The sequence below is a fragment of the Drosophila bipectinata genome, chromosome 3R (genome assembly GCF_030179905.1).
Source record: "Drosophila bipectinata strain 14024-0381.07 chromosome 3R, DbipHiC1v2, whole genome shotgun sequence".
Classification (NCBI taxonomy): domain Eukaryota; kingdom Metazoa; phylum Arthropoda; class Insecta; order Diptera; family Drosophilidae; genus Drosophila; species Drosophila bipectinata.
The window spans coordinates 9,160,302-9,184,533 of record NC_091739.1 but is presented as its reverse complement, the minus strand read 5'-3'; the positions used below and the strand labels follow the sequence as shown (position 1 = coordinate 9,184,533).

The 24,232-nt window shown below is 41.2% G+C and overlaps 7 protein-coding genes across 9 annotated transcripts; 3 read left to right on the top strand and 4 right to left on the bottom strand.

Annotated features, from left to right (window-relative positions):
- Positions 1-27: 27 nt before the first annotated feature.
- Positions 28-1,056, top strand: RpL27 (ribosomal protein L27). The gene is made up of 2 exons (XM_017246718.3): positions 28-156; positions 536-1,056. Exon 2 carries the CDS (start codon positions 560-562, stop codon positions 965-967), a length of 408 nt encoding a protein of 135 aa, XP_017102207.1. The 5' UTR covers positions 28-156; positions 536-559; the 3' UTR covers positions 968-1,056.
- A 365-nt stretch (positions 1,057-1,421) lies between these two features.
- Positions 1,422-4,378, bottom strand: Idh3g (Isocitrate dehydrogenase (NAD(+)) 3 non-catalytic subunit gamma). 2 transcript variants are annotated; one of them, XM_017246716.2, is made up of 7 exons: positions 4,182-4,378; positions 4,005-4,082; positions 3,161-3,940; positions 2,918-3,104; positions 2,773-2,848; positions 1,831-2,152; positions 1,422-1,719 (listed from the first exon to the last, which is right to left on the bottom strand). In XM_017246716.2, the coding sequence occupies exons 1-6, from the start codon at positions 4,236-4,238 to the stop codon at positions 2,122-2,124; spliced, it is 1,209 nt and encodes a 402-aa protein (XP_017102205.1). In that variant the 5' UTR covers positions 4,239-4,378; the 3' UTR covers positions 1,422-1,719; positions 1,831-2,121. The 2 variants fall into 2 exon arrangements, with proteins under 2 accessions (XP_017102205.1, XP_017102206.1); XM_017246717.2 differs by lacking the exon at positions 1,831-2,152.
- A 193-nt stretch (positions 4,379-4,571) lies between these two features.
- Positions 4,572-6,052, top strand: LOC108128948 (S-adenosylmethionine mitochondrial carrier protein homolog). Its single transcript, XM_017246837.3, has 4 exons — positions 4,572-4,802; positions 4,859-5,125; positions 5,199-5,620; positions 5,817-6,052. The coding sequence occupies exons 1-4, from the start codon at positions 4,707-4,709 to the stop codon at positions 5,929-5,931; spliced, it is 900 nt and encodes a 299-aa protein (XP_017102326.2). The 5' UTR covers positions 4,572-4,706; the 3' UTR covers positions 5,932-6,052.
- LOC108128950 (uncharacterized) lies at positions 5,745-6,634 on the bottom strand. The gene is made up of 3 exons (XM_043211926.2): positions 6,420-6,634; positions 6,154-6,324; positions 5,745-6,094 (listed from the first exon to the last, which is right to left on the bottom strand). Exons 1-3 carry the CDS (start codon positions 6,540-6,542, stop codon positions 6,068-6,070), a joined length of 321 nt encoding a protein of 106 aa, XP_043067861.1. The 5' UTR covers positions 6,543-6,634; the 3' UTR covers positions 5,745-6,067.
- Positions 6,635-6,883: 249 nt separating this feature from the next.
- On the top strand, positions 6,884-8,298 carry LOC108128947 (zinc finger protein OZF). Its single transcript, XM_017246836.3, has 2 exons — positions 6,884-8,039; positions 8,092-8,298. Exons 1-2 carry the CDS (start codon positions 6,982-6,984, stop codon positions 8,213-8,215), a joined length of 1,182 nt encoding a protein of 393 aa, XP_017102325.2. The 5' UTR covers positions 6,884-6,981; the 3' UTR covers positions 8,216-8,298.
- Positions 8,299-8,324: 26 nt separating this feature from the next.
- On the bottom strand, positions 8,325-18,546 carry Lgr3 (Leucine-rich repeat-containing G protein-coupled receptor 3). Of its 2 annotated transcripts, XM_043211595.2 has the most exons (9): positions 18,339-18,546; positions 16,055-16,351; positions 15,763-15,943; positions 15,381-15,665; positions 14,711-14,782; positions 13,446-13,517; positions 9,894-9,965; positions 9,356-9,799; positions 8,325-9,293 (listed from the first exon to the last, which is right to left on the bottom strand). In XM_043211595.2, exons 1-9 carry the CDS (start codon positions 18,424-18,426, stop codon positions 8,483-8,485), a joined length of 2,322 nt encoding a protein of 773 aa, XP_043067530.1. In that variant the 5' UTR covers positions 18,427-18,546; the 3' UTR covers positions 8,325-8,482. The 2 variants fall into 2 exon arrangements, with proteins under 2 accessions (XP_043067530.1, XP_070136820.1); XM_070280719.1 differs by lacking the exons at positions 13,446-13,517; positions 14,711-14,782; positions 15,381-15,665; ... (1 more) ...; positions 16,055-16,351; positions 18,339-18,546 and having other exon boundaries at positions 9,356-9,834; positions 9,894-9,956.
- Positions 18,547-21,164: 2,618 nt separating this feature from the next.
- Positions 21,165-23,947, bottom strand: RASSF8 (ras association domain-containing protein 8). The gene is made up of 5 exons (XM_017246827.3): positions 23,270-23,947; positions 22,827-23,197; positions 21,966-22,701; positions 21,594-21,904; positions 21,165-21,536 (listed from the first exon to the last, which is right to left on the bottom strand). The coding sequence occupies exons 1-5, from the start codon at positions 23,339-23,341 to the stop codon at positions 21,191-21,193; spliced, it is 1,836 nt and encodes a 611-aa protein (XP_017102316.2). The 5' UTR covers positions 23,342-23,947; the 3' UTR covers positions 21,165-21,190.
- Between the last annotated feature and the right edge of the window lie 285 nt (positions 23,948-24,232).

Sequence of the window (24,232 nt, the reverse complement as noted above, 5' to 3'; positions counted from 1 at the left end):
CAATATAATTTAGATTATTTCAGCATATTTTTCCCATAATATAGCAATTTTTCTTCCGAAACTCTGGCAGCTCTGCCTTTGGCTATTCTAGGCGCTTTGTGTGCGTTTGTTGCAGCCACACTATTTTCTTTCTTTTAACCTCTCGTTTCCGGCAAGGTATGCACGAAAATGTCTTCCACGTGTTTTTTGTATTTATTTTGTGTAGAAAATACAATTTTAAAGCGTTATTTTATTGGAAATCGTTTTGTGTTCCCACCAGTTAAACGTGATTATGTTTGGTTTGTGGAAAAACGCAAAAACTTCGACGAAAATAAAAAAGAGCGCATGGATTGGTAGTGCACGGGACGTTTGCCCATGCAATAGCAAACCAACGAAGATAATATTATTTGCTATACATGTGTAGAATCTAGTAGGCAAAGGCTAATAAATATAGCCGTGATTTGACAAAAGCTCTATTTGTCAACAGAAAGTCGAAAATTTCTTTCAAACTAAGTCGCTAACAAACTGTTACAATCTTTTCATTTCACGAAAACAGAAGTATCGAGACAAAGCCGCCAAAATGAGGAAGATCATGAAACAGGGCAAGATCGTCATCGTCCTTAGCGGACGTTACGCTGGCCGCAAGGCCATCATCGTCAAGACCTCCGACGATGGCACCCCGGAGAAGCCCTTCGGACATGCCCTGGTCGCTGGAATCGATCGTTACCCCCGCAAGGTGACCAAGAAGATGGGCAAGAACAAGCTGAAGAAGAAGTCTAAGGTCAAGCCTTTCCTGAAGAGCTTGAACTACAACCATCTGATGCCCACTCGCTACACCGCGCACGACATCAGCTTCGAGAAGCTGTCGCCCAAGGACCTCAAGGATCCCGTCAAGCGCAAGACTCACCGTTTCCAGACCCGCGTCAAGTTCGAGTCTGTCTACAAGGAGGGCAAGAACAAGTGGTTCTTCCAGAAGCTGCGATTCTAAGCCGATGCTCATTATTGTTGCTGGATGAATGTCGTCGCTTTTTTTAAGGATTAATAAACAAAGAAGTAATTCTGATAAAAATGACCGAAGTGAAATGTGCCTTATTTCTGTGTTTGTGTGATTATTTAAAATTGAGAATAATCTTTCTTTTATAATTTTTAGAAATCAGATATAGTAGCTAGATAACCCAGAAGCAATTTCGCAGAAGTCAACTCATCAAGAAGCAGTAGAGAAATTAGTACTTCCAATCGCATTAGCTTTTTCACGATAGAATATCATCGACGGGTATTCCAGATAGTTTTCAATTTATTTTAATCTCATAATAAAGTAAGACAATGTAAAAGCAGGACTCAGGAAAGGCGCCAACTACGCCATCCATGTAGATCCATGATTAATCCCATGAAGATTAATCGAAACTTTTAGTAACCCAACCCGACAGAAAAAACAATTGAAATACAGAGTTGTCTTTGTTTAATTGTCTCTTTTTTACTAATAAATATTCGAACAGAATAATACATTTTGTTTGAATTTGTTTCTCAATTTTACAATTTTTTAAATGAATTAATTACAAATTAATATCGCTTCGGTCGAATCTTGTTGGGGAAAATATTTGTTTCGACTGTGTTCTCTCTGTTATACATGTTTGTTTTTTAAACTTAGGATAATAAAATAAAATATAGGAAATAGAAATAGAGCTCAGTAAAGAAAAAAAGTCAGTGTGCAGAAAAATAGAGCAGGACCGGCAAGTAAATCTGTGAAGACAATAAAAAATAAATTAGCATCTTTGTAATGGCAGTGGATGTTTTAAAACTGAAAAGTAATCTTTATAAATATAATTATAATTGATTTGATTTGTTCATTACCTGAGTTATCACACTTTGACATCGAACGAACACACAATGGACATATAGCCGGGATAATATTGGATTTGGTTAATCAGCGGAACAATTCGACCTCAACTTTATTAAACCGATTCTTTTGGGGCATCACATTAACGCTGAATGCATTGGCTTGGGGGGTACAAGATTTCTCAAATTGGCTTAGTTGTGGGGTTAATATAATTTTGATTGGTTTGGTATTATGCTTAGTTCGATTTGGTTTATCTTGCTGAATTTTGTTAGCGGTTGGTTGAGTGGTTTGTAGTACGATATTGCTTAAAATTGGCTAAAATAGTTTCCATGTGGCCTGCGGAGCGGGTAAGCATTTACGGTTTTGGGGAAGAGGAAAAAAAAGAATATTTTCGATTAGATCTGCACAAGGACTATTTGGTTATACGTTCATAACGAAAACTACATACGTTTGTGTTCTGGAGTGTGTGTGATTGGTGTGTTCTACAGGTGCACTACTTATGAGTTATACAGATAACAGAAGAAGAGTTCAAACAAGCATCTAAAAAACTAGGATGGGTTGTTTGTTGGGATAGGAGTTTGTAAAATCTTTTAAAGAAAAAGTTGATAAAAATTTTAATAAACCTATCAAAACAAAGACAACCCACCTAAGTAATCGTTGTTAGTTGTTAAGTGTAGTCTGAATTGTGCTGGTTGGTTAGACACAGTTAGGCCATAAAGGCAATAACACTTACAGTTCATTGAAGTAATCAAAGTTAAAATAATACAGTAACAGAGCATGAAATTATAATACATAAATCAGGCCTGGTTCGACAGGACCTATAGCAACAGTGAAGTAAGGGGGACAAGCAATAAATGTTTTCTCATTGAAGGACTAAGTAAAAAATACGACACTTCGGAGACAGCGCGAAAGAAGAACATAAAAACTACTACTTTAAATTCAATCGAATATTTTACCAATTCACGCGCTTGGCACTCAGGATTTTGAGTATGTTCTCAACAACATCAGTGCTTGAGTGGTTACCGCCCAGATCTGTAAAAAGATAATACCAATAGCGATATAGATGTGGGTTGGTGTTTGTTTGGTTGCAATATTGTTTACCAGGTGTGCGAATGGCATCGTCGACGATGGTCTGGTAGGTGGCATCATGAATAACCTTGGCGTGCTCCTTGTGGCCAAGATGGTTCAGCATGTCGATACTGGCGTTGATCATGGCAACGGGGTTTGCGATGTTCTTTCCAGCGATGGCGGTGCCTGTGTTTCGGGTGCCTGGCTCGAAGATGGCGTACTAAAGAAAATAAATATTAAACATAAACAGATACCAATGCCAACAAAAAGGCTTACGTGATCACCGTAGTTCCTGCCAGAAATGAGACCAGCTCCGCCGATCAGACCACAGATGACGTTGGACACAATGGTACCGTACAGGTTGGTCATGTTCATCACATCGAATTGATGGGGGTTGGACACGGACTGCATGCAGGTGTTGTCGATAATCATGTTGTTGTGTTCCAGCTCGGGGTAGTCCTTATGAACGCGGTTGGCGACTTCGAGGAAGAGACCGTCGGACAGCTTCATGATGTTCGCCTTGTGAATGGTGGTAACCTTCTTGCGGTTGTTCTGTCGGGCGTATTCAAAGGCATAGCGGGCCACACGTTCCGCGTTCTCCACGGTGACCACCTTCATGCTCTCCACCACTCCCTTGACTGACTCGTGCTCCAGCATAGCGTACTCGCCATCGGTGTTTTGGCGAATCAGAACAATATCAATGTTTTGGTGGCGAGCGGGAATACCAGGATACGATTTGCAGTGCACAACGTTAACGTAGAGATCAAGCTCATTGCGGATGGCCACGTTACGGGAGACTTCAGTCAAGCTCTGGGACTTGGTCTCGATGTTACCCTTGATCGCCACGCCGTTCCTTTTAATGGAAGTGATGGCGTACTCCAAGTCGTCGTTGCCCTCAGTTGAGGGATCGATATCGATTACCTCGAAGTCGATGGGGGCGCCGCAGTAACGGAAAATCTCACGCACGTAGGTCATCAGTTCCGGACCGATGCCACCTCCTGGAAGCATGGTGACTCCATGCCGACCTCCATACTGAGCCGAGGGAATATCAGTGCCCTGTTTGTATAGATAAAGGGATACTATAACCTCAATCACAGGGATTCAAGTGGTTTCTACTCACAGTGAGCTTCTTTTGCAGAGCCGATTTGGTGTGGGCGACATCCTCGGTCTTCTCCTTGGTCACCAGCAAGGGATAGCCCTAAAATAATGATATACACAAAGCGATTATTTTAAAAATCTTACTCCCGCATTATGTAATTTCTATTTGTTGGCCAATTTTCCGGCCGTGAAAACTTACGCGAGTAAGGAAAGGCGTCTGCGTCTGCAGCAATCTCTGAGTCAAGCGAAGGGCCATGATTTAAGTTTCTGAATTAATTGCTTTCAATCAGCTGCAGACAAGTGCTTTCTTTATCGCGAAAATCACGGCCAATTGCGCTTTATTCTCCTTGGCCAAAATTGACTCGTCTTCTTCTTCCCAGACCAAGAACAGCTGCAGTCAGCTGATTGACCAGGGCTGACACGCTGCCTTGTTCATAGAAGAAATAAGCTACATTTGAAAAAATAGCACAAAACTCGAAAATTTTAATAGAATATTTTATTTAAATTTAAAATTGTATAATTAATTTTATCATTTCAACATTTAGGAGTAAAATTCTTAATGTTTAAATCTGCTTATAAATTTGCCAACCTGGCAATACTACTTCCGACCCCCAAACAGTTGTTACGTTAACAACCGCATAGAAAAAGTTTGTTTATTAATTAAATTGTGTGAATATCATCACGGCATGACTTAAACTAGGTGTGTGCCTTAAATTTCTTGGATATGTCGGCAGACTTAGCTCAGGAGACGGCCGGTGGGTCTATGCAGCTTCATGTGCAAGACTCGGTCCCCAAATTTACCTTCCTCCATGCGCTTGTTGTAAGTATCGAAAGTAATTCATACAGAAATCCCAAGTTATAAATTATGTATTGCAGGCTGGGGGCGTGGCTGGCGTGGTAGTGGACATTGCTCTATTTCCAATAGATACTGTTAAGACGAGACTACAAAGCGAGCTGGGCTTTTGGCGGACGGGAGGATTTCGGGGTATTTATAAAGGACTGGCTCCTGCGGCTGCCGGAAGTGCTCCCACTGCCGCTCTATTCTTCTGCGCATATGAATGTGGCAAGCAGCTTCTCAGTTCGGCTACGAATACCAAAGATTCTCCCTACGTCCACATGGCGGCAGCCTCCACAGCCGAAGTGGTAAGATATTTATTCATTTTTGGATTATAGCCTTTTTAATGCTTTGTTTATGAACATTTATTCGATCTCTTAGTTGGCTTGTTTAATCCGGGTTCCCGTGGAGATAGCCAAGCAACGATCCCAAACACTATTGGGCCATAAGCAGCAACTGTCGGCCTTTCAAATCCTGCTGCGAGCCTATTGTACTGAAGGACTGCGTCGTGGCCTCTATCGTGGTTTTGGCTCGACCATAATGAGAGAAATACCCTTTAGCCTTATACAGTTTCCCCTTTGGGAATACTTCAAACTCCAATGGACTCCAGTGACGGGCTACGAGTCCAGTCCACTCTCTGTGGCCCTTTGTGGGGCGGTTGCCGGTGGAATATCAGCGGGACTGACAACACCACTGGATGTGGTCAAAACTCGCATAATGCTGGCCGAGAAAGAAAGTTTGAACCGAAGACGAAATGCTCGAAGCATTCTGCATGGCATTTATAAAGAAAGGGGATTCAGCGGGTAAATATTTAATTAATAATTAAATTTTTAATTCAATTTCGTAATCGGGTAGTATAATAAGTATACAGAATACTGTGACATTCACTAAGCCTCTTTTACTAAGAACAAAACAAACGAGACCGTTGTTACATACATATATGCACATGTCTTATTTATTTATTTATTAATAACATACTTTATGTTTATTATTTTTCAGTCTGTTTGCTGGTTTTGTGCCCAGAGTTCTTTGGATCACCCTGGGCGGTGCATTCTTCTTTGGCTTTTACGATTTGACGACGCGACTTCTGGGCGCTACAAATACTGATAAATAAAATAGGTGTATTTTCGATGTATAGTTTACATGTAACAGAGGCACGTAGTTTTTTATAGTAAGCCGATGACAACCACCTGGAGCACAACGTGGACAATAAAGTTTATTCATGTCTTGAACAAGACATATGTATTTTTTTATGAATTTATGCGATCATTTCGCCGCTGTTGGAATATAAAAGGGGACTACTTAAGGAAGAAGGAATAACACCCATCTTACTTACATCCTCTATGTGCAGACGTCCTTGTAGAAGACTTTCTCCCAGCTCATCCCCGCAAGCCATTGGCACATCAGAGTCCTCTTCGTCTACATTAATGTATCCATTTCTTGGGTGAGCCCTGTGCTTCAGGCATGACAAGGAGCAGCGACAGCGAGTACGTGACATGGCGTAGACCTAGAAATATTCTCAAATACATAAATTAAGCTAAGCAAATGCAAATGCACTTGAATAAACAGACAGCGTCTGTGGCGATAAGAAAAGTAACGCACCAAAGCTGCCAGAATAAAAATGCCAACAAGCACTGAAATCGGCAGCCATATATACTGGGCATCGTCAGGATGTAGGATATCCGCGCCAGGATCAATTGTAGTCGTCTCTACCTTAAAGTACATACCCGCTAGCTTTGAGAAAACTTTGACAAGGGAAAAAAATAAAGGAGTTCGAAGTTAAAAGCCCTAAAGAGTTCTCAGAAATTTAAAAGTATGTCACAGTAGCGTCAATAGTCTGTTGGGGAACATTGAAGAATGGATCATTTAATTGCTTGAAGTATAATAGAAAACTATTATTATTGCATTAAATTAGGGTACTGATTATCTATAAAAGTGTAGCTTTTTTTGTTTTTCTTACTATTTTATAAGGTAGCTTGTTTTTTAAAAGCACAAACTTTTTAAATTTCAAAGCGCGCCAAATTTTTTCATTTTCATATTCCGATATTCCTACCACCAGACGACGCTACCTTGACATTCATCTGTGTTTATTTTCCTTGGCTTTTTCAAAGACTTAACTTACTGTTCTAAAAGACTCAGTCTAACGATAATATTGAACCAAATAATGGAATTACAAAAGCAAAAGCATGGCGCAGCTCGTACTTTTAGGATTCTGAACCGCGTCAGGCAATCAGAGGTGGTTATAGTTCCTGTTGAAAGTGCGTCCCGAGAAGTCTTATGCGGAAGCTTTCCAGTCCTGGATCTGCAGAATAACTGTCGCCTGTGCCTCGAGGAACCCAATCCCAGCCTAATGTTGGACATGTCTGTCTGCTACGACCACGAAGCAGGCTTGAGCTACTACGACTGCTACGAAATTTGCACCAAAGAGGATCTCAAAAAAAGGCCCAGCCACGAGCCCAGGACTTTATGCAAACGATGTGCTGTGGAACTTCAGTGGGCCTACGATTTCCATAAAAAAGTGGCTCTAGCTAACCAGCAGTTGAGAGAGATATTCGAGTCATCGAATCAGGACTCTGCAGAGCAAGAAAAGGAAGACGATGAGTTGGATGAGGAGTACTTGGTGGAGGAAGAGGAGAACGATAGCAATGAGGAAAAGAAAGAGGAGGAAAATGAGCAGGAATGTCAGGAAGAAAACGACCTAGAGTTTCAAAAGCCAGAGGACCTATTGACCCACCAAAGTCTTTCCAGAAAAATTACCTGCAAATTCTGCCAGAAGGTTTTCAAAAATCGTTCCAGCATGGTGAAGCACGAGATAATTCACCTTACCAACCGTCCCCGATTCCGGTGCTCCCAATGCCACAGGGTCTATCTCACCAAGCAGGCGCTTAGGGTCCACGTAGAGGCAAAGCACCAGCAGTCGGGAGCCACCTGTGACACATGCGGTAAAGTCTTTGGCATTGCCAAGGCTCTGGAGATACACAAACGATATCACTCAAAGGATTTCCCCTTCGCCTGTGACCTATGCGATCGCAAGTATGCCCAACGCTCCCACCTAACCGTCCACCAAAACGTGAAGCACAGTGGAGCACGATTTCTTTGCGAATACGCCGACTGCAATAAGACATTCACGTCGTCCTCATCGCTGCGGTATCACGAGGTCACGCATACGGCTATGCCATTTGAATGTGTACACTGCCAGAAAAGCTTTCCAGCTCGCACAAAGTATGTATTTTTCTTAACATGTTTAGGATCGTATTAAATTTTATTATTTTAGACTACGACTGCACCTAAAAAGCGACCACAACCGGATAGTACAGATCGATGAGCTCGAGGAAATGAGGAAATTTCGTGTACCTCGCTCAAAGTTGGTTTTGACAAAAATAAACGAAAAGAAATAGCTATAATTTTAATTGTATACTTGAAAACGAACACTATGTGATATATATAGGTTTAGTAACACAATATTTAAAAACCCCCTTTAATAAATTGTAATAAATTGTTCTTACAAATATCACATACAGTTTATTTTACGCTTTGCTTTGGTTAACTTACACTGATAGGTTAGATATACACATATAAATGGATAGATATTCGATATAGACAAAATAAATGCTGCTACATCTGATTAGTATACTGATGGATCACCCAGATACCAAATGAGCGCCTCAATTAGCTAGCGTCAGTGTCATTGGCATGGCTTTGGCCAGAGCCGTGGAGTCGTCCGGATGGGAGGAGCCAGTAGCGGTCCCCGTCGTCGTGGTGGCCACGTTTCCATTACCCGCCTCAGCCCGCTTTCGTGAGGTGATCTTTTTCCAGCCCCGCAGGAAAACCTGGTTGCGGTACTTGGGAGTAGTAAAGGTATACAGGATCGGATTGACCGCCGAGTTCAGAGGGATCACAAAGACCACCAGCCAGGCGTAGATGTCGTCGGAGATGTTGTAGTTGAAGAACACCCAGATCTTCATCACGATGATGGGCACCCAACAAAGTACGTCTGTCAGGACGATAAAGAAGAACCTCACCGCAAACTCGCAGTCTAGGAGAGTCAGTGGAGTGGCACTTCGTGTCCTCCATATTGAGATGAGCAAAGCCGTATATAACATCGCGATCATCACCAGGAGCATCAGGTTAACGCCCAGGAAAACAAATGCCGAGTACAACCAGCCCAGCGGAAAGGGTTCGTGGATGTGCAATGGAAAGCAGGTGCCAGAGTAGGATCCGTAGTAAGGAAGGCTACTGGAGCGCCAGAGAAGCACCGGTACGACCGCTAATCCTACGCCCGTCAGCCAAATGCAGAGCAATGCCAGCCACATCACTCGGCTTCCGATGCTGCGATGGCCACGAAAGGGGTCCGCAATCAGCAGGAAGCGTTCCAGGGACATAAAGGCCAGGATCAACATGGAAACCTCAGAAGAACTTACAGCCAGGGTTCCAATAACCGTGCACTGCCATGAGGTAATCCAGTCCAGAACCACTCTGAAAAAGAGGATGTAGTTATTTAATATTATTTAAGCTTGAATTTTAAAGTAAACACTTACGTGTAGTACTTGTTCCTATAACGATAGTCCTGCACTCCGATGGTCACCAAATAGAAACCCATTAGCATGTCAGCCAGTGCCAAATTACGGATGACCATCGTCACCGCCATGTTCTCATCCCGGTATATAAAACGTCCCCAAAGGACCAGCACATTGCCAGCTATCGTCAGGGTGGCCATTACCCAAGTGGAATATCGCAGGACAGGCTTGCTCAACAAGTCCTGGAAGGAGCTAACCCCATCGGTGGATGGTCTGCACAGCTTCACCCTCGGGGTCATCGAGCAGTAGAAGAACCGATCGAAGACAATGTACGTAAGATTTCGCATCGAGTTGATGGCCTTGAAATCGATGTTATCATATCGGATGCCTGTGAGGTTCAGAAAAGAAATGTTCAGTGGCTCCAGGAGATTGCTGTGGACCTGAAGGGGCATCTGAGCCAGAGACCTGGAAGGCCAGAACAAAGTTGAGTAAATAACTGACTTTAGGGAAACACATTTTTAAATGAGATGTTTAAGTAAAGAAGTTACTGTATACTTACAGGGCTTCCAATCTGGAATTGTGCAGAAATGTTTCTCCAGATAACTCCTTAATGGGATTACCAACGAGGCGGCTGTAAAACGAAACACACGTCTCAGAATTATTCGCAGATACCACGTTACTCATACGCCGCGTTGCCGCATAATGGCCCGCATGTCGCGCTGATAAAGCCACCAAACGTTAACGCTTTAAAACTGCCCAAAAAAATTATCTCCCTGGCCTGACTTTAAGCCAAAGCCACAGCCAGGCAAAGCTACAGCTTTTGAAAGTCACATAATAAAATCCCGCTTGGGAGTATAATAACGAAAATTCTTATTTAATAGCTGGCTGAGTATAAATCAGCGCACAAACATTGTCTATCAATGGCGGGCTAACATAGATGCAACTGGCTATGGCAGGAAAGAGCGCATCATTCATGGCAGACAGGATATGGCACAGTGGTTGCAGGGCCACTTGAAAAGACTTTACACATGTGCCACTTATATATGCGGACATAACACTAATGTTTACACTCCGGGATTGGGGTGCTTCGGTTCCACCGTGTCACGTCGCTGGGAACTGCTGCAGCTGATGCAGAAGTTGGGGGCTGGAATTGAATCTGACGTTGAGCTCTTTGCTGGAGCTCCATTGCTTGCACTTGTCTGGTCAATCAATGCCGTACCGCCAACCGCCAACTGTTAACAGTTTGTTTTTATGGATTGTCGCACAAAGACAATGGACACGCCCTCCAGTTTCAGCCCTTTGGCGTCCACATATTGCTTGTAATTGCTCGATGGCTATAAAGTGGCAGGACCTTGCTGTCCTCCGTTCTGGGGATTCTGGAGGAAAAGCTTAAACTAAATATTTAACTCGGCCGAAAATTGAGCCACCGAAAATGGGTCGGCCGGGCTTTCAAATTTGCTTGCTATTATGTAAATTTCTAATTAATTATTGAGGGGCAGGCCTTTCGGAGCGGCCGCCTTCATTATTTTTCCTGTGGCTTCTGGTCGCATAAACAGCGTACTTAATAACTCCATAAATATCTGGGGCTGCCAGACAGCGACGAGGACACGACACACGAGCACAATTAACATATTTCTCAGGCCGGCAGGGCAACAAGTTGCTGTCTTTGCTGTCCCTTGATGGGCGCCCAAATAAGCTCCAAATAATGCCAATTTCTCATGGTGGAGCACATCCAGTGCCCACACACAGGCACACACACGTGGCCCACAAAAGTAGGCAATGCAAAGTGCGTCACAAACAAAAGGACAGCCAGAATGGGGCATTCAAACGGTCAATGCGCATTTAAAAATATGACAAATAATTACACTCAGAGTAGTATTAGTGGGCTACGTGCAAAAAGCAAAAAATTATGGTGACCATAAAGCAAGGGTTTAGTTCTAATGTCAAACAGACCTATGAATACTCTGCCCTGGAAAGAATAAAATGACTATTTTATGGTACTTGCTTCTGGAAATACTGGGCCTCTCCTACTCATGTAGAATATTATTGGAATTTGTTAATGGTATATGATAGATGTTCCAACAGACTTTCAATTACATTCTTTTTCTATTGTACCCCTTTTCGACGGAGAGAGCATATTAACCAAATGAAACCATTTACGCTTCCCTTGCAAATGACACGTTTCAACTGTGAATTCTTTCGGGGCAATGTGCCCTGCGGATGTCCTGCGGCATTTGTTGCATAGTCCGTCCGGAGGCGGTGCTGGAGAGGAGCTTATGGTGACCATAATTAACGTCACAGCCACGTTGACCGGACAATGCGGGGACTTGAAGGTCTTTAAAACCAATTCTTTGTACGAGAATCTCTGTAATGACCTGTCAGTGGCTCAGTGGCTTGACACGAGGAATCAAATTAGTGCAGCGATTTCTCAAATATTTTCGTTTGTTTTATGTCCAGCGTGGCTCTGCCGCCCAAACCCCCAGGGATACCGAAAACAAAACAAATCAGCAGAAATTGCTGGAGGAAGACAGCTACATGAGCAGCATTTAGATGCGTATCTGATAGATACAAATACACAGACACCCCTGCCAACGGAATTTCTGTGCAGTTCTTTCTCCGCTCTGTGGCCATAAAAGTCTTACACTTGCCACACAAGCTCTCCGGAATGTCGAGAAATTCCTTGCACGCTATCCACCAAAGGGAAAATTATTTGCATGGATCTGGTACGATGAGGGGCACTCGAGGGGGCGGAAAGGTTACCAAGGAGGTGCGAGGTGAGAGTTGGGAGGTGTCATCAACAGGCGTAAATGATTCACTGTTTTTGGGGGTGATGGGCGATGGAGCTCGATCTAATGAAGCAATGACGATTGGGGGATACCGCCCCGAGTCGATTTCAATAAACTCCTTCATTATTGGCCAACAACTTGGCCCAGAGTTGGTTACAGCTACTGCTTTCTGGCCAAGGCTTTGGCGAAATTGTTTTCACATAAAATACAAATTTATTTGCATTTTTATTTGGTCATAATAATGTTTGTTTATTTGTATCTCTTTCTGCGTTAGCCAGAAGTCAAAGGCATATCATGTTGTCCCAAAAGATATACAATGTTCTGGCCAAAATTCGTTTTTTCTTGTGGTCGGTGTGTGTGTTGTATTCTGAATCTGGTCAAGCCGGAGAGTGTGTGTGTCTGGGAAGGAGTGTGTTATCATCCTTGATATGCTGATGTATATGCTGGCTGGTTTGTAAATTTATTAAGGCCACAGCTTGATGCTAGACGATGGATGTGGATATGGCGGAGACATTTATTGAATATGCCACTGATATATGGTTATGAAAGCCAGAAAGCAACATCAAATTCTTATTTCTGCCACACTGCTTAAAGCGATCAAGCAAATGGAATTTATTTTCCGCCAATCCCAAAGCTCTCAATGCGTTTAAATGATATGTTTTTGCCCATATTATTAAGCGCACACCCTGTTCCTCGAGGCCCATCAAATTTCTTCCTAAAAGCGTTAAATAATTTGTTTCATTTTTCTTTTACGACTTGTGTTTATAGATTGCTTTAGAGTTTCCCATAAACTACATATGACTATAAAGGTTAGATTAGTTGCCCGGGGGCAGGAAAACTTTCCTACATTGTGGGCGGTTTCAAGATCATAAAAATATTTTCCATCTTTGACTTTCTATTTCTCTTTGAACTCCTCCGAAGAGAACAGAATGTTTGGTTATTTTCCCCTAGCACTAATTTATCTGTTTGAGGGCGAAAAAGTTTTCAACTTCAGTTTTTCATGAACTGCGACAACATGGCGTATACGTAATTGCGCATTAATGAACTGAAATTATTTTCATTGAAAATGGTTTGGAATCACAAAGGCTTGAATCACTTCGGGGCGTCGGCTAGTGGAAATCCTTTGCCAAATTATTATTTTCTTATCCTGCCGCTTTGTTCTGCCTTGATTTTTTGACCAGAGACCGAGTTCATTTACTCCTGTCCCAGCATTATTCGTATTATTATGCTAATTAGCTTGGTGTCGCCATAATTCATGCTTAGTGTCGGTGTAAAAGTTTCCCCCATTCCCAATCTGAATGAAATACAATCCGAAATATACTTACATGTCTCGCAGATTCGTTAAATTCTCAAAGGCTAGTCCATGGATGTGGGTGATGATATTGTGCTGCAGGTCTCTATAATTCATAAATATAAATACAATTTTTATTAAATATTACAATTTTTCAAAGAATATTGAGATTGCTAAAGAATATTGTAACCATATCTTAGTATGTAATGTGTTAAAATATTGCGTTAGTATTTATCCTATCTGAAATTCATCGGTCCCATTCATTTCCAATCACTGTAAAGGTTAACACATTTATTTACGTTGTGCAATTTGGCTAACTGATTTATTTTCAGTTAGCAGCAAGGCGTCGGGTACCCAGACGACCCATTGACTTATATTGTCAGCTATTGATGCATAAATTAATGATTATGTACGCTTCGTCCTGACAACGCCATGTGGGGAGGCCTCTGACAAATGCTTTCAAATCGTCTTGGAAATCTGTCGCCGAAATTGTGTTTTGTTTATTTAATACTCTTTCGAATATTTTATAGTTTTTCAATTGATTATCTTTGCGAAAAATAATCATATATTAAGAACACATTTTTTATAAATTTTTCAAATTTTGTGGAGGATTCAAAAAAACCCCCCTTCAAAGGAGGATCCCTTAAAAAATGGGGAAAATGCATGAAGGCACCAAATGGCTCCTAGAGAAGGCCATATCCATACATAGGTATTTGACAATATTCATCCGATTCTAGATCAGAATACCTTAAACGATTTATACATCGATTCTCTTTTAATTCTTTCCAAAATAGACTAAATACTTGAAGACTACAGAATAGTGTATTTCTGTCTTCGACCTTGAAAAATAATCCTATTTCGGTGTGCTTACCCTCCTTTAAATATCTGTTTAGCATATGTTATTTGCGTAAACAATAAAAGTGCCAATTTATGTGTATTGGTGCATAAATTCGGTTGTTCCTTTTTATGCCGGAAAAAGGTGTCGATGTATGGATATTGTTTTCAATGTCATTTCAATAGAAGTGCGAATGGGCGATACTCCTTCTCGTCCTTCTCAAAGGTGCCTACTCCCAATTTTACGTTCTCAGCAACAATGTAACCCACATAAATCTCTCAAAGTAAACAAGTAGACAAAAAAAGATCTACCAAATCGAAAGCAAAATGCAGCGAAGAGTAAAAATTACGCATACGCCCCATAAAATCTAAGTACGGCATATTTCAATAGATTTTTCGACACTTGCCGGCATCTTTTTTGTCTTTTTTTTGTTATTTAAGGGGAGAGTTGATTGTTTTACTTACAGCAAATGTAAATTATCCAATTGGGAAAAAGTTTCCTCGCCAATATATTCAATTCGATTGAAATCCAAATAACTGAAAGAAGAAAAGATAAATTTATAAAAGCAGACGGGTCGGATAAAAAAATCTAGCTAAGCTGCAGGCCTAGTTTTGTTTATATATTTTTGGGTATATCAGTTTAGCAGAGCTTAAGCTTATTTCTATGCTTGTGTGGACAAGTGATGAATGTTTTCCTAGCAGATCAAGATATACAAATAATATAAATACTGCCAGGAATTTGTTTTCAACCCTTTTTGTTACTTATTCAAGTAAACAGCTTTAACATTGTAACCTTAGAGCTTGAGCAAACTCCACTTTGTAACTTCGAATTACCCCTTGCAGACTATGTAAATACAGCAACTAGGACAGCATAGTCTTTAACTAAATCACCTAGCAGTAGTGAGCTTATGGCACAGGACTGTGGAACATCGTCAATCCATCAGGACACCCAATACCCGACTAACCCAAAAAGATGGGTGTGTAACTGCTTTTAACAATGGCAGACAGTGTAAAGCATTTTACGCTTGAATACATCAGCAGAACGTCAGGGACCGGCTTCCCTTTTTAGGATTTAATCTCACAAATAGGAGAGAAGCTCCCCCGCCAGTATTACGACCCAATTCGATTTACTCACACTTCGTAGAGCGAGGAGATTTTCGGCAGCTGCACGTTGCGCAATGTGAGGCGATTCCGACTGAGGACGAGCCACTCCAGGCGGCGGATGAACCGCAGCTGTTCCATGGGAAACTGGCGTAGATGGTTGTTTACTAGGAACAGCCACTGGAGGTTATACAGGCCATGGAACACACCGTGCGGCAGGTGGCTGATATTGTTGTGGCTCACATCGAGCCGCTCCAGATGTTCGAGGCCGCTGAAACTGCCCAGCGGCACGTGTGATATGTTGTTGTATTTAAGAGTCCTGAAAAGTGGAGAAAATGTGGAACACAAAATAAATTGTATAGTAAAGGCAATGTGTTTGCATGACACCAATCTCCTTATTTTGAAGTCTCACTCACAGTTTTTGTAGACGCGTGATATTAGCAAACAGGTTATCCCTCAGAGTAATGTTGTTACGGATGATGATCAAGTTAGTAACCTCCGGACTGATTTTAGGAAAGCGACGTAGCTTGGCAAAACGACCGCAGTAGAGTATGGTTCCCTGTCCGCACTTGCAGAGACGTGGATATGTGGCGATATCTTAAAGAAAATTATTATTGAAAAAATATATATTATTTACCCAGATAACCTGTCTTGGGATTTAAATTCCTTTTATAAGTTTTTCCAAGTGTAACTGATTCCTTCACTTACCACAAGTCTGGCTTAGAATTTGGCTCTGATTAGTTTGCACCACACGCGGTGATAAATCCAGGTTGCTCGCATTGGAGCCAGACAGGTTGAGGCGCTGATTAAGCTGCTGCTGTTGCTTCTTCTCGATGGCATTACGCACAATCTTGTCGGCCATCTCCTTGCTCCCGTAGAGCAGTCCACACTCCACCGGGTGCTCGTCGCTCTTGTCGGCGCAGTCCGGCCTGCTGTCGCATATCTGTCGCTGAGGAACACACAGGGTTCCATTGTCACAGGAGTAACTGCCAGTAGGACAGGGTCCTTAAAGAAGTGAAATAAAATTATTAAAATTATAAAGTTATTTAAATAAGCATTAGTTTAAGTGTTTAAGGGCTTATCGCCACACAAATCGCAACTTCCATGCGGGCATCGCGGCGTATGAGTAATTATTCTAATCGCTGACAGACAAACTTTAAACTCAAGATGTCAACTCGATTTTTGATGTTTCTCTCACTCTAATCGCCACAAAGGACTTTAGCTTATTGTTTGGTTGCTTTTTCCAAGACATGGCAATTAAACTTAATGTCCAAAAAGTTTTCTTCATCTTTTCGTTTATTTTTGAGAGGTTCGCTTTGTTAACAATATGTTTTTCGAGTATCCCAAGTACATGATTCAACTGATGGTATGGATGGAATTAATAAGGCAAAGGAACTAATTTATCAACAAAAGTTTAACAACATATTTCTCAGGCCTTTTACAACCATGCTTAGAAAAGTATGTATTTGATTTCACAGAGATTTCTTATTATTAGATTTAATTCTTCCAAAGAATTTTTTCTGCCCGAATGCCTACAACTTTTTTGGGCAATTGTCGTAAAATGAAACGACAATTCTTTTTTTGCATTTTATCATTTTTACGATTTGTTTGGGTGGCCCCTGTAGTATATTGAGCAATTCAAATGACAAGATTATGGAATATTGTAGTTCATTAGACAAATGAGCGAGTAAGAGCTGTGCACCTTGAGGAGGTTTTAATTCATTTGAAAGGATTGCGTCAGAAGACAGATATTTTTTTGGCAGTTTTCAAAGGAAGGGAACCACGAAAACATGGTCATAAAAACTCCGAACAGATAGATCTTTTAATTGAAGAGGTTTAAGTAAATACAAGCTTATAAGTAAAGTGGTTTTTGGTCGCCAAAATATTTACCAAAAGCTTTCCCAGACAAATCCTAAAATCTACATATTTTTTAACATGCTCTCGGATATATTTATGCATTTCCGTTTCCCCAACGCCATTTGCTTTGGAAGATTACTGCAGCAGCATACTCTTCCATACCATTTCCTCCGAGGATATCCCTACTAACTTCATTAGATAAGGTCGTGGTCTCGCACACACGTTCACCGGCAATGTGCATTAGCAAGAGTTTCAATTTCATTGTGTCTATGACAGAGACACATAAAAAACACAAATCATGGCTCTTCTGGCTTTGTTCTGCCCAGCTCTTCTCTAATCCCATATTCTTGGGATGATTTAAACCTAAGCAGGAAAACAGCTCCCTGGCAGATAAATAATTTCTGGTTTTTGCCAGGGTGATGCATGTACTTTGAATCCGAGGCGACAAAATGGCATAAATCAAACATGTTTTGCCTGTATCAGCCTCAACAGCCTGTATGGCAAATCAATACGCAAATTGGCATAAAAAATGTAATATTGTAGCAGCAAAAAGCGGCGCAAATTTCTCGATATTGATACTCGTAAAACAAGATAAAAGCCTGGCCTGGGCCTGGTCCTGGTCCTAGGGCTGGAACAAGGAACCACAACATAACATGGAGCAGAGGCCAAAAATATATACACTTACACACACAATATGGATGTGCGAAAATTGTTTTTCGCTCAAGACAAAGTTTTCGCCGTACTTGTATTTATTTTTTATGGTCAGGCGTTTGTTGGCTGTTCGGCGTTTTTGTTTTTGCTATTGTATTTTTATGGTATTATACAACAAATTACTTTCAAATACTTTTGAGTATAAAATTTATGGGCATTCTGCAGTTAGGAATTTGATTTGGTTTTTGTTTGTCCTTCAGGAAGCCTTTCCTTCGGCTGCTCCGGGGGTTGTGTGATTGATAAATGCGAAAATCATAAACTTTGCAACTTTAATTCGCAATAAAAAAAAAATTTTCTATTATATAATGTTACTAATATTAATAAAATCTAGACTTCCCTGCCTTTTATTAATTTTTTTGCTGACTAAGTGGTTTTAATGTTGTACCCTTTAAAAGCTTTAAATCACATTGTGTCGATCACTTACCAAGACTCAAATAAAATATGAGAGCGGCCAGGAAGAGGACAATGGTCATCAGGCAGACGCCCACGGCGATGCTCCTTCCGTAGACCATCGCGATTTATCGGTTTGACCAAGTTCGTCCTGTTTTCGAAAGCTTCGCTTATCTAATTAGCTGGACAGCGTGGCTGCACTGGCTCCTTGACCGAGTTCATCATTAGCAGCGCTCAATTCCCACTCCGGCCACGCCTCCAGCCGCCCACCAACCGCAGAAACCAGCGAATAACAACAACAACAGCAACACCAATGCCGTGCTGACTCATTGGGTTTTTATATTATTATTTCTTATATCGCTTCGTCTATTTTTTTTTTTTTTTTGTTAATTTCTTGTCACTTCATTTGGCTAATGTTCCCAGCTCGTTTGGAAGAATTTTAAGTACCAGGATTACACAGCAGATGGAGCGGAAGGATCCTAAGGAGTGGGAAGGATGGTTTCAAAATTAATATTTCGTATGGTAAGTGCTTTCCACTCGGAGGGTTTCGATTTCAGCATTGCAGAAATTAATTTTATGGGATAAAAGTGTCTTTTTTGATGAACATTGAAATTTGAAGTTGTGGGGATTTATTAAACGCCAAGGACACCCAAGGATAGCTCGTTTTAAACTTAACTGGTATATGAAACCTGTAGAGTTCTAAAGACTTCAAAAAAACCTTTTCCTTAAGAGTTAAAATATCAATTAAACAGCAACTACTACAAAATTGTCCTTTATTGGGTTGTGAGTAACAAAAATATATACTTTTATATTAAATATTTGTTTATTATAGTAAATTTATCCTCACACCATTTGAAAATAAATTTATTTTGGTTATGGAATTGGAATAATAGCAGAAATACATATATCCTGCTGATTTCCTATGCTAGTCTGTAACATTAAGTATTCCATCATATGGTTCTATTTTTAAGAAACCGCTTTTATTTCCTAATTTATTCAACACATTAAGCCAAACTCAAGGTTATAAAGTTGCCGAATCTACTTAAATCCAAAATGGAAGTGCAATATGTGACCGGCATTTACGGGCCTTTCCCTTTTCTGAGACATTTCTTCTCTGGCTGATTAAATTTCGCTTAATTGAGTCCGAGATGGGGGTCCCAGGACCTCCTGGGAGGCCTCAAGGTCAGCCGGAGACAAATCATAATTTCCGCAAAAGGTCATCGAGTAGCTATCCCGGCACATTGTCGGCATGGCACGCATGATCCCAAAAGACGAAACAGGGACACTCATTATCGCAATCATCGCAATTGAACAGCATTTGGTGTGGAAAAGTGTCGTAAAAACGGAACAGTTTTGTTCCTTTTTCTTCGCCACGGCTACTCAATGCTCCCTTGACCACTTTGTAGATTGTGTCAGGGCGATAGGACGCGAGAAACAGACCATTTAAATGTGTCCCTCCCTCTTTTTTTGTATTTGGGCCGCACTCACTGCCCTCTTATGTAGGCAATACCCTTTATTTTCAAAAACTTGAACGGGAACTGTTTGAGCCGCGCGCGTTTCCAAAAAAAAGGAATGTTTTGGGGCACTCCTCGAAATAGAACCAAACACTTTCGCGGACATCGGCCAACTGAAGCTGGTGACAGCATTTGTTGCTGATTTTGTTTGGCTCTGCAGAAGAAAGGCGGCAGAGCAGCAGCAGCGCTGTTGGCCCTTCGGGTGTCCTCCGAGGATTCGGGTGGTCGCCGTGGAGGGGTCCTGTGAGCTGCTGCGGCTTGCATTCCCTTCCGAATATCCTCAGCCGCAGGAAACACTAAAGATTCAACTCCCAGTGGCGAACGTTGTATTGTTTCGTTACATCTTAAATAATAAATCAATTATATTCAATTCTAGGATCCTTTTTTCCAAAGACCTCAGTAAAACCACATCCTCTCTTTTTTGAGATTTAAAGGAAAAAATTATAAAATGTATTTATTAGCTAATTAATAATTCAATTAGAATTGTGTCTAAACATTTGTAATAGTTTAAAGTTTATTGTAAAATGTAATAATTATTAAATTGCATTAAGTTGGTGTCATTGAAGTACATTTCTATCAATGTTGTGTAATATTGCTAATTAAAATCATAATACACAGAAGCTACTCTTCGTATTTTGTTATTAGAGTTTAAATCTAAAAAATATTTATTGTTTTTAATGCATCGTGGTTTGCGTTTCGTTATCCGGTGGCTAAGGCTAAGCACTTTAGAAGTGAAGATTTTCAACAAAGCATTGCTAAATTGTTTGCTAAAGCTGCGCTAATTGCTAAGTACTATACGATTTTGTGTGTAATTCGAATTGAAAATTCTATAATGAATTATTTGTGGGAGACAAATCACTAAGTGCACTACTTAAATGTTAAAAAGGCGGTTCAAGTTTCGTTTAGTTCGAATTATTGCAACAATTAAAGTTCCCCTCAACTAACAACTAATGGCGAAATATGGGGCTTGGAAACGGTTTTTGTTTACATGTAGACTAGCAACAAAAATTAAATAAGAGTATAGCACACAAAATTAAAAACAAGGGGAATGTTTTCAGAATATTCAACTACATTAAAGTACAAAATTAAAACAGTGTCGAATTCTTTCTCGTGCATCTAAAAAATGTGTGTCGAATCTTGTATCATTTATCATTGCTTTGAGAGATCCATAGTGTGGTTGGAAAGTAAGATTACTAGAACAATTCTCGAGCACATTGATTATTGTAAATTTGTGAGGACTGTATAAAGGTGTGATATTCATATGGAATCCGTTTTGTGCCAACTCCATTATGCGTTTCCGATATGTTTATCATTTTTGTTCCCAAACATTGTCTTTTTTTTTTAAAGAAATATTTCGCTTTTAAAAGCTCCTTTAAACCCAAACTCCATGAGGATTTTTACTGGTGGGAACTGCAGTTTCTAGCTGTCTAGGCGAGCCGATGATGCGACGACTACTGCCTTGTTTGTTGGGCCCCTCTAACAAGTGTTTCACCTCCTCCGTGGTGGTCACTGTTAGGCTCTGCAGATTCACTTCCTTCATCTCGTTAACCAACTGTTCCACCTGCCTTTTCTTCTCGGCAATGGCATGCTCGATCATCAGGAGTTCCTTCTTCAAACTATCGGCAGTTTTGTTTGAAGAATCGGTACTGTGCAGAGCCTGATCGATCTCGCTTTGTATCCGTTCCATTTCCATCAAAAAGTCTCGCTCCACAGTTTGTCTAAGAAAACGTTTTTGGAATTAATAAAATGCTATAAGAGACCTCAAATATACCCACCTGTTATTCTGCTGTTGTTGCTGCTGTTCCATCTCTATATCATCCATCAGCAGACGCATCTTGTTCTTGCATTGCAGCAATTCCGTCTCGCAGTTGGCCAGCTTGGAACGGAGCAGAGCGATTTCAGACTTGAGCGTCTTTTCCTGTTGCTTGACCAGCTCGTTCTCCTCCTCGACGTACTGGAGGGTCTGAAGCTGTTCGCTGCCCTGCCGAAAGATTTGATCTGCCTTGGTGATTTCTCGAGATATTACCTCCAATTCATGGGCATGGTCGCGTTCTTTGCTTTCCAAAAAGACTATTTCTGAATCGAACTGGAAGGAAAAAAGGGTAAATTATAGAATATAATACTTAAAAATGTTTTATTTGTCGTACCTTTTGGAGTTCCATCTGCTGCGATGTAATCTTCTCCCGCTGAAACTTTATCAACTGCATCAAATCGTTGTACTGCGTGGCCTGGAACATGTTCTCTCCCTCGTCCATGGCCTGACTGCCATTGTTGTTCATGTTGTGGCTGCTGCTTTGAGTACTGTGCTGATCATAGTCGCTTATGAAGGGATTCGTCGATGAGGAAGCATTCGACATAGTGTCGGCATTACTGATGGCCATGCGTTGGCCCTGGCACATGGGACTATTCCTGGGCGGCGGTGGATCACGATATGGCGGCGGTACCAGGGCTCCATTGGCCGAAATCGTTGGTGTCTGTTTGTACAGCTCAGGCGAGTTGTTGTTATTATTGTTGTTTAGGTTGGCATTAGTATTGTTGTTGTAGTACATCTCATTGGGGCTGGAGCGTCGGAGTTCATTGCTTGATTTGCTCAACTGGCTGTAGATATGCTGGTTTCCGTTGTTATTGTTGTAGAAATCATTGTAGCCGGTTGCGGCGGTCGGTGGAGTGCTGCCCGTGCTGGTCATATCCAGCGGGTTTGATAATGATTTCTCATGCTTTGGCACAAGAGGGGCAAGGTTGTTGTTCTCTTGCGTTGGCGACTGCTCTGTAGGAACCACTGGCGAAGAGCTGGCAGGAGGCTTTGAGGTCGGTAGTGGGGGCTGCTGTTGGGGAATGCCTCTGACTATACCAATATTGTCAAACTGTTTAGCATCGTAGCCCCTGGAAACCAAAAAACTCATTAGTAAGGAAGAACATTAAATGCTGTAGTCTCATTCCATTAACTTCTAAGTCTTTAAAATGGAACGAGGCTAGCAGTAGCTTCAAACAAGGTTAATGAAACACACCCAAAGCTCTTTTTCAATTCCTTTGAACGGTAGCTCAGCTCCACGTTCGATTTTTGCTTTTGCAATGTGGGCGCTGGCTTGCTGTTATTTGGACCCAGTGGTTTTTTTGTTGTATTCACAGCATAGTTGTTATTATTGTTATTGTTATGGTTGTTGTTTTGCTGCTGTTGTTGTTGGGGAGTCTGCTGCTGTGTTTTGTTCTCCGATCTCTGCAATATGAACTGAACATCGTTTGCATACTCGCCCCACTTAAGCAGCAGCTTCATGGGATTCTCGTTGGGTGCCAAGTGGCGTTCGTTGTTGCGCCATCGCTCGATCAACGTGAACCGTCCCACCTTGCCCGTGGCATGTGCCAAGGCGAACACCACGTCCTGCCGTAATAGAGATGATACATGCATCATTATTATCGGTAATGAGGCAAAGAATCAATACAAATTACATACCTGGCACGTCGTATTAACTGTGACTCCACACACTATCCGCTGAATGCCCTCAACCCAAACTTTCAGCTCCATTTCGGCTAATTGTCCGTCGCTGTCTCTTGCAGAACAATTATTGCTATTTCTTGATTGCCGCCGCTACCAGAAAATTGCTTTCTTGTGCCGCTCACACGGAATCGGAGTCCAGGCCAGTGGTTGGGGTGGGGGGCAGAACGAGGGGCCTGTTACTGGCTGGGCTAATGATTTTGGCTGCCAAAGCGTTGACGCTCGACTGGCGTTCTGCTGTCGCGCACCCAGCCAAGCGTTGCGACTATCAGGGGCTGTTGATGCACTTTTCCACTTTTCTCTGCTCTGCTTCCCTTTCTTTTGCTAGATTTTCCGATTTCAGCTTCTGCTTCACTTGCACTTATTTACAACAACAACACAACTGGTTTCGAGCTGGAGTGTGTGTATGTGTGCTGGAAAAATTCTGATTCACTTTTTTACTAAATGCGATTTTGGCGTTTTCTTCGGTGCTTCCGGCACCTGCGTTCCGTGCTTGTTTACTTGCTCACGTGCACTCTTTTTGTTGCGGCTGCGACACAATCTTTCCGTTTTTATGGATTTTTAAACAAAAACGAAAAACAAACACACGCATTGTTGTTGGCATGCACTTGTACTCGATGGTGTTGCCAGACAGCAGGTGGTTAATACCTTTGGTATTTTTCAGGTGTGTTTTATTTAAAATTTAATATAGTGAAAAAATTGGTTTCTTTAATTAAGTTGTCTTATTATTTTGTAATTACATTAATATTCCAAAATAGATATTGTTGAACTTAAGCCATTAATGTATAAGTCAATATAATTTAATAGGAATTTAATGTATTTATTAACAAAAAAAAACGTAATTTAAAGAGTCGTTAAATTTATATTTTTAAAGGGTAATAGAAAAATTACTTATATAATTTATGGTCTTGGTTTTCTTAC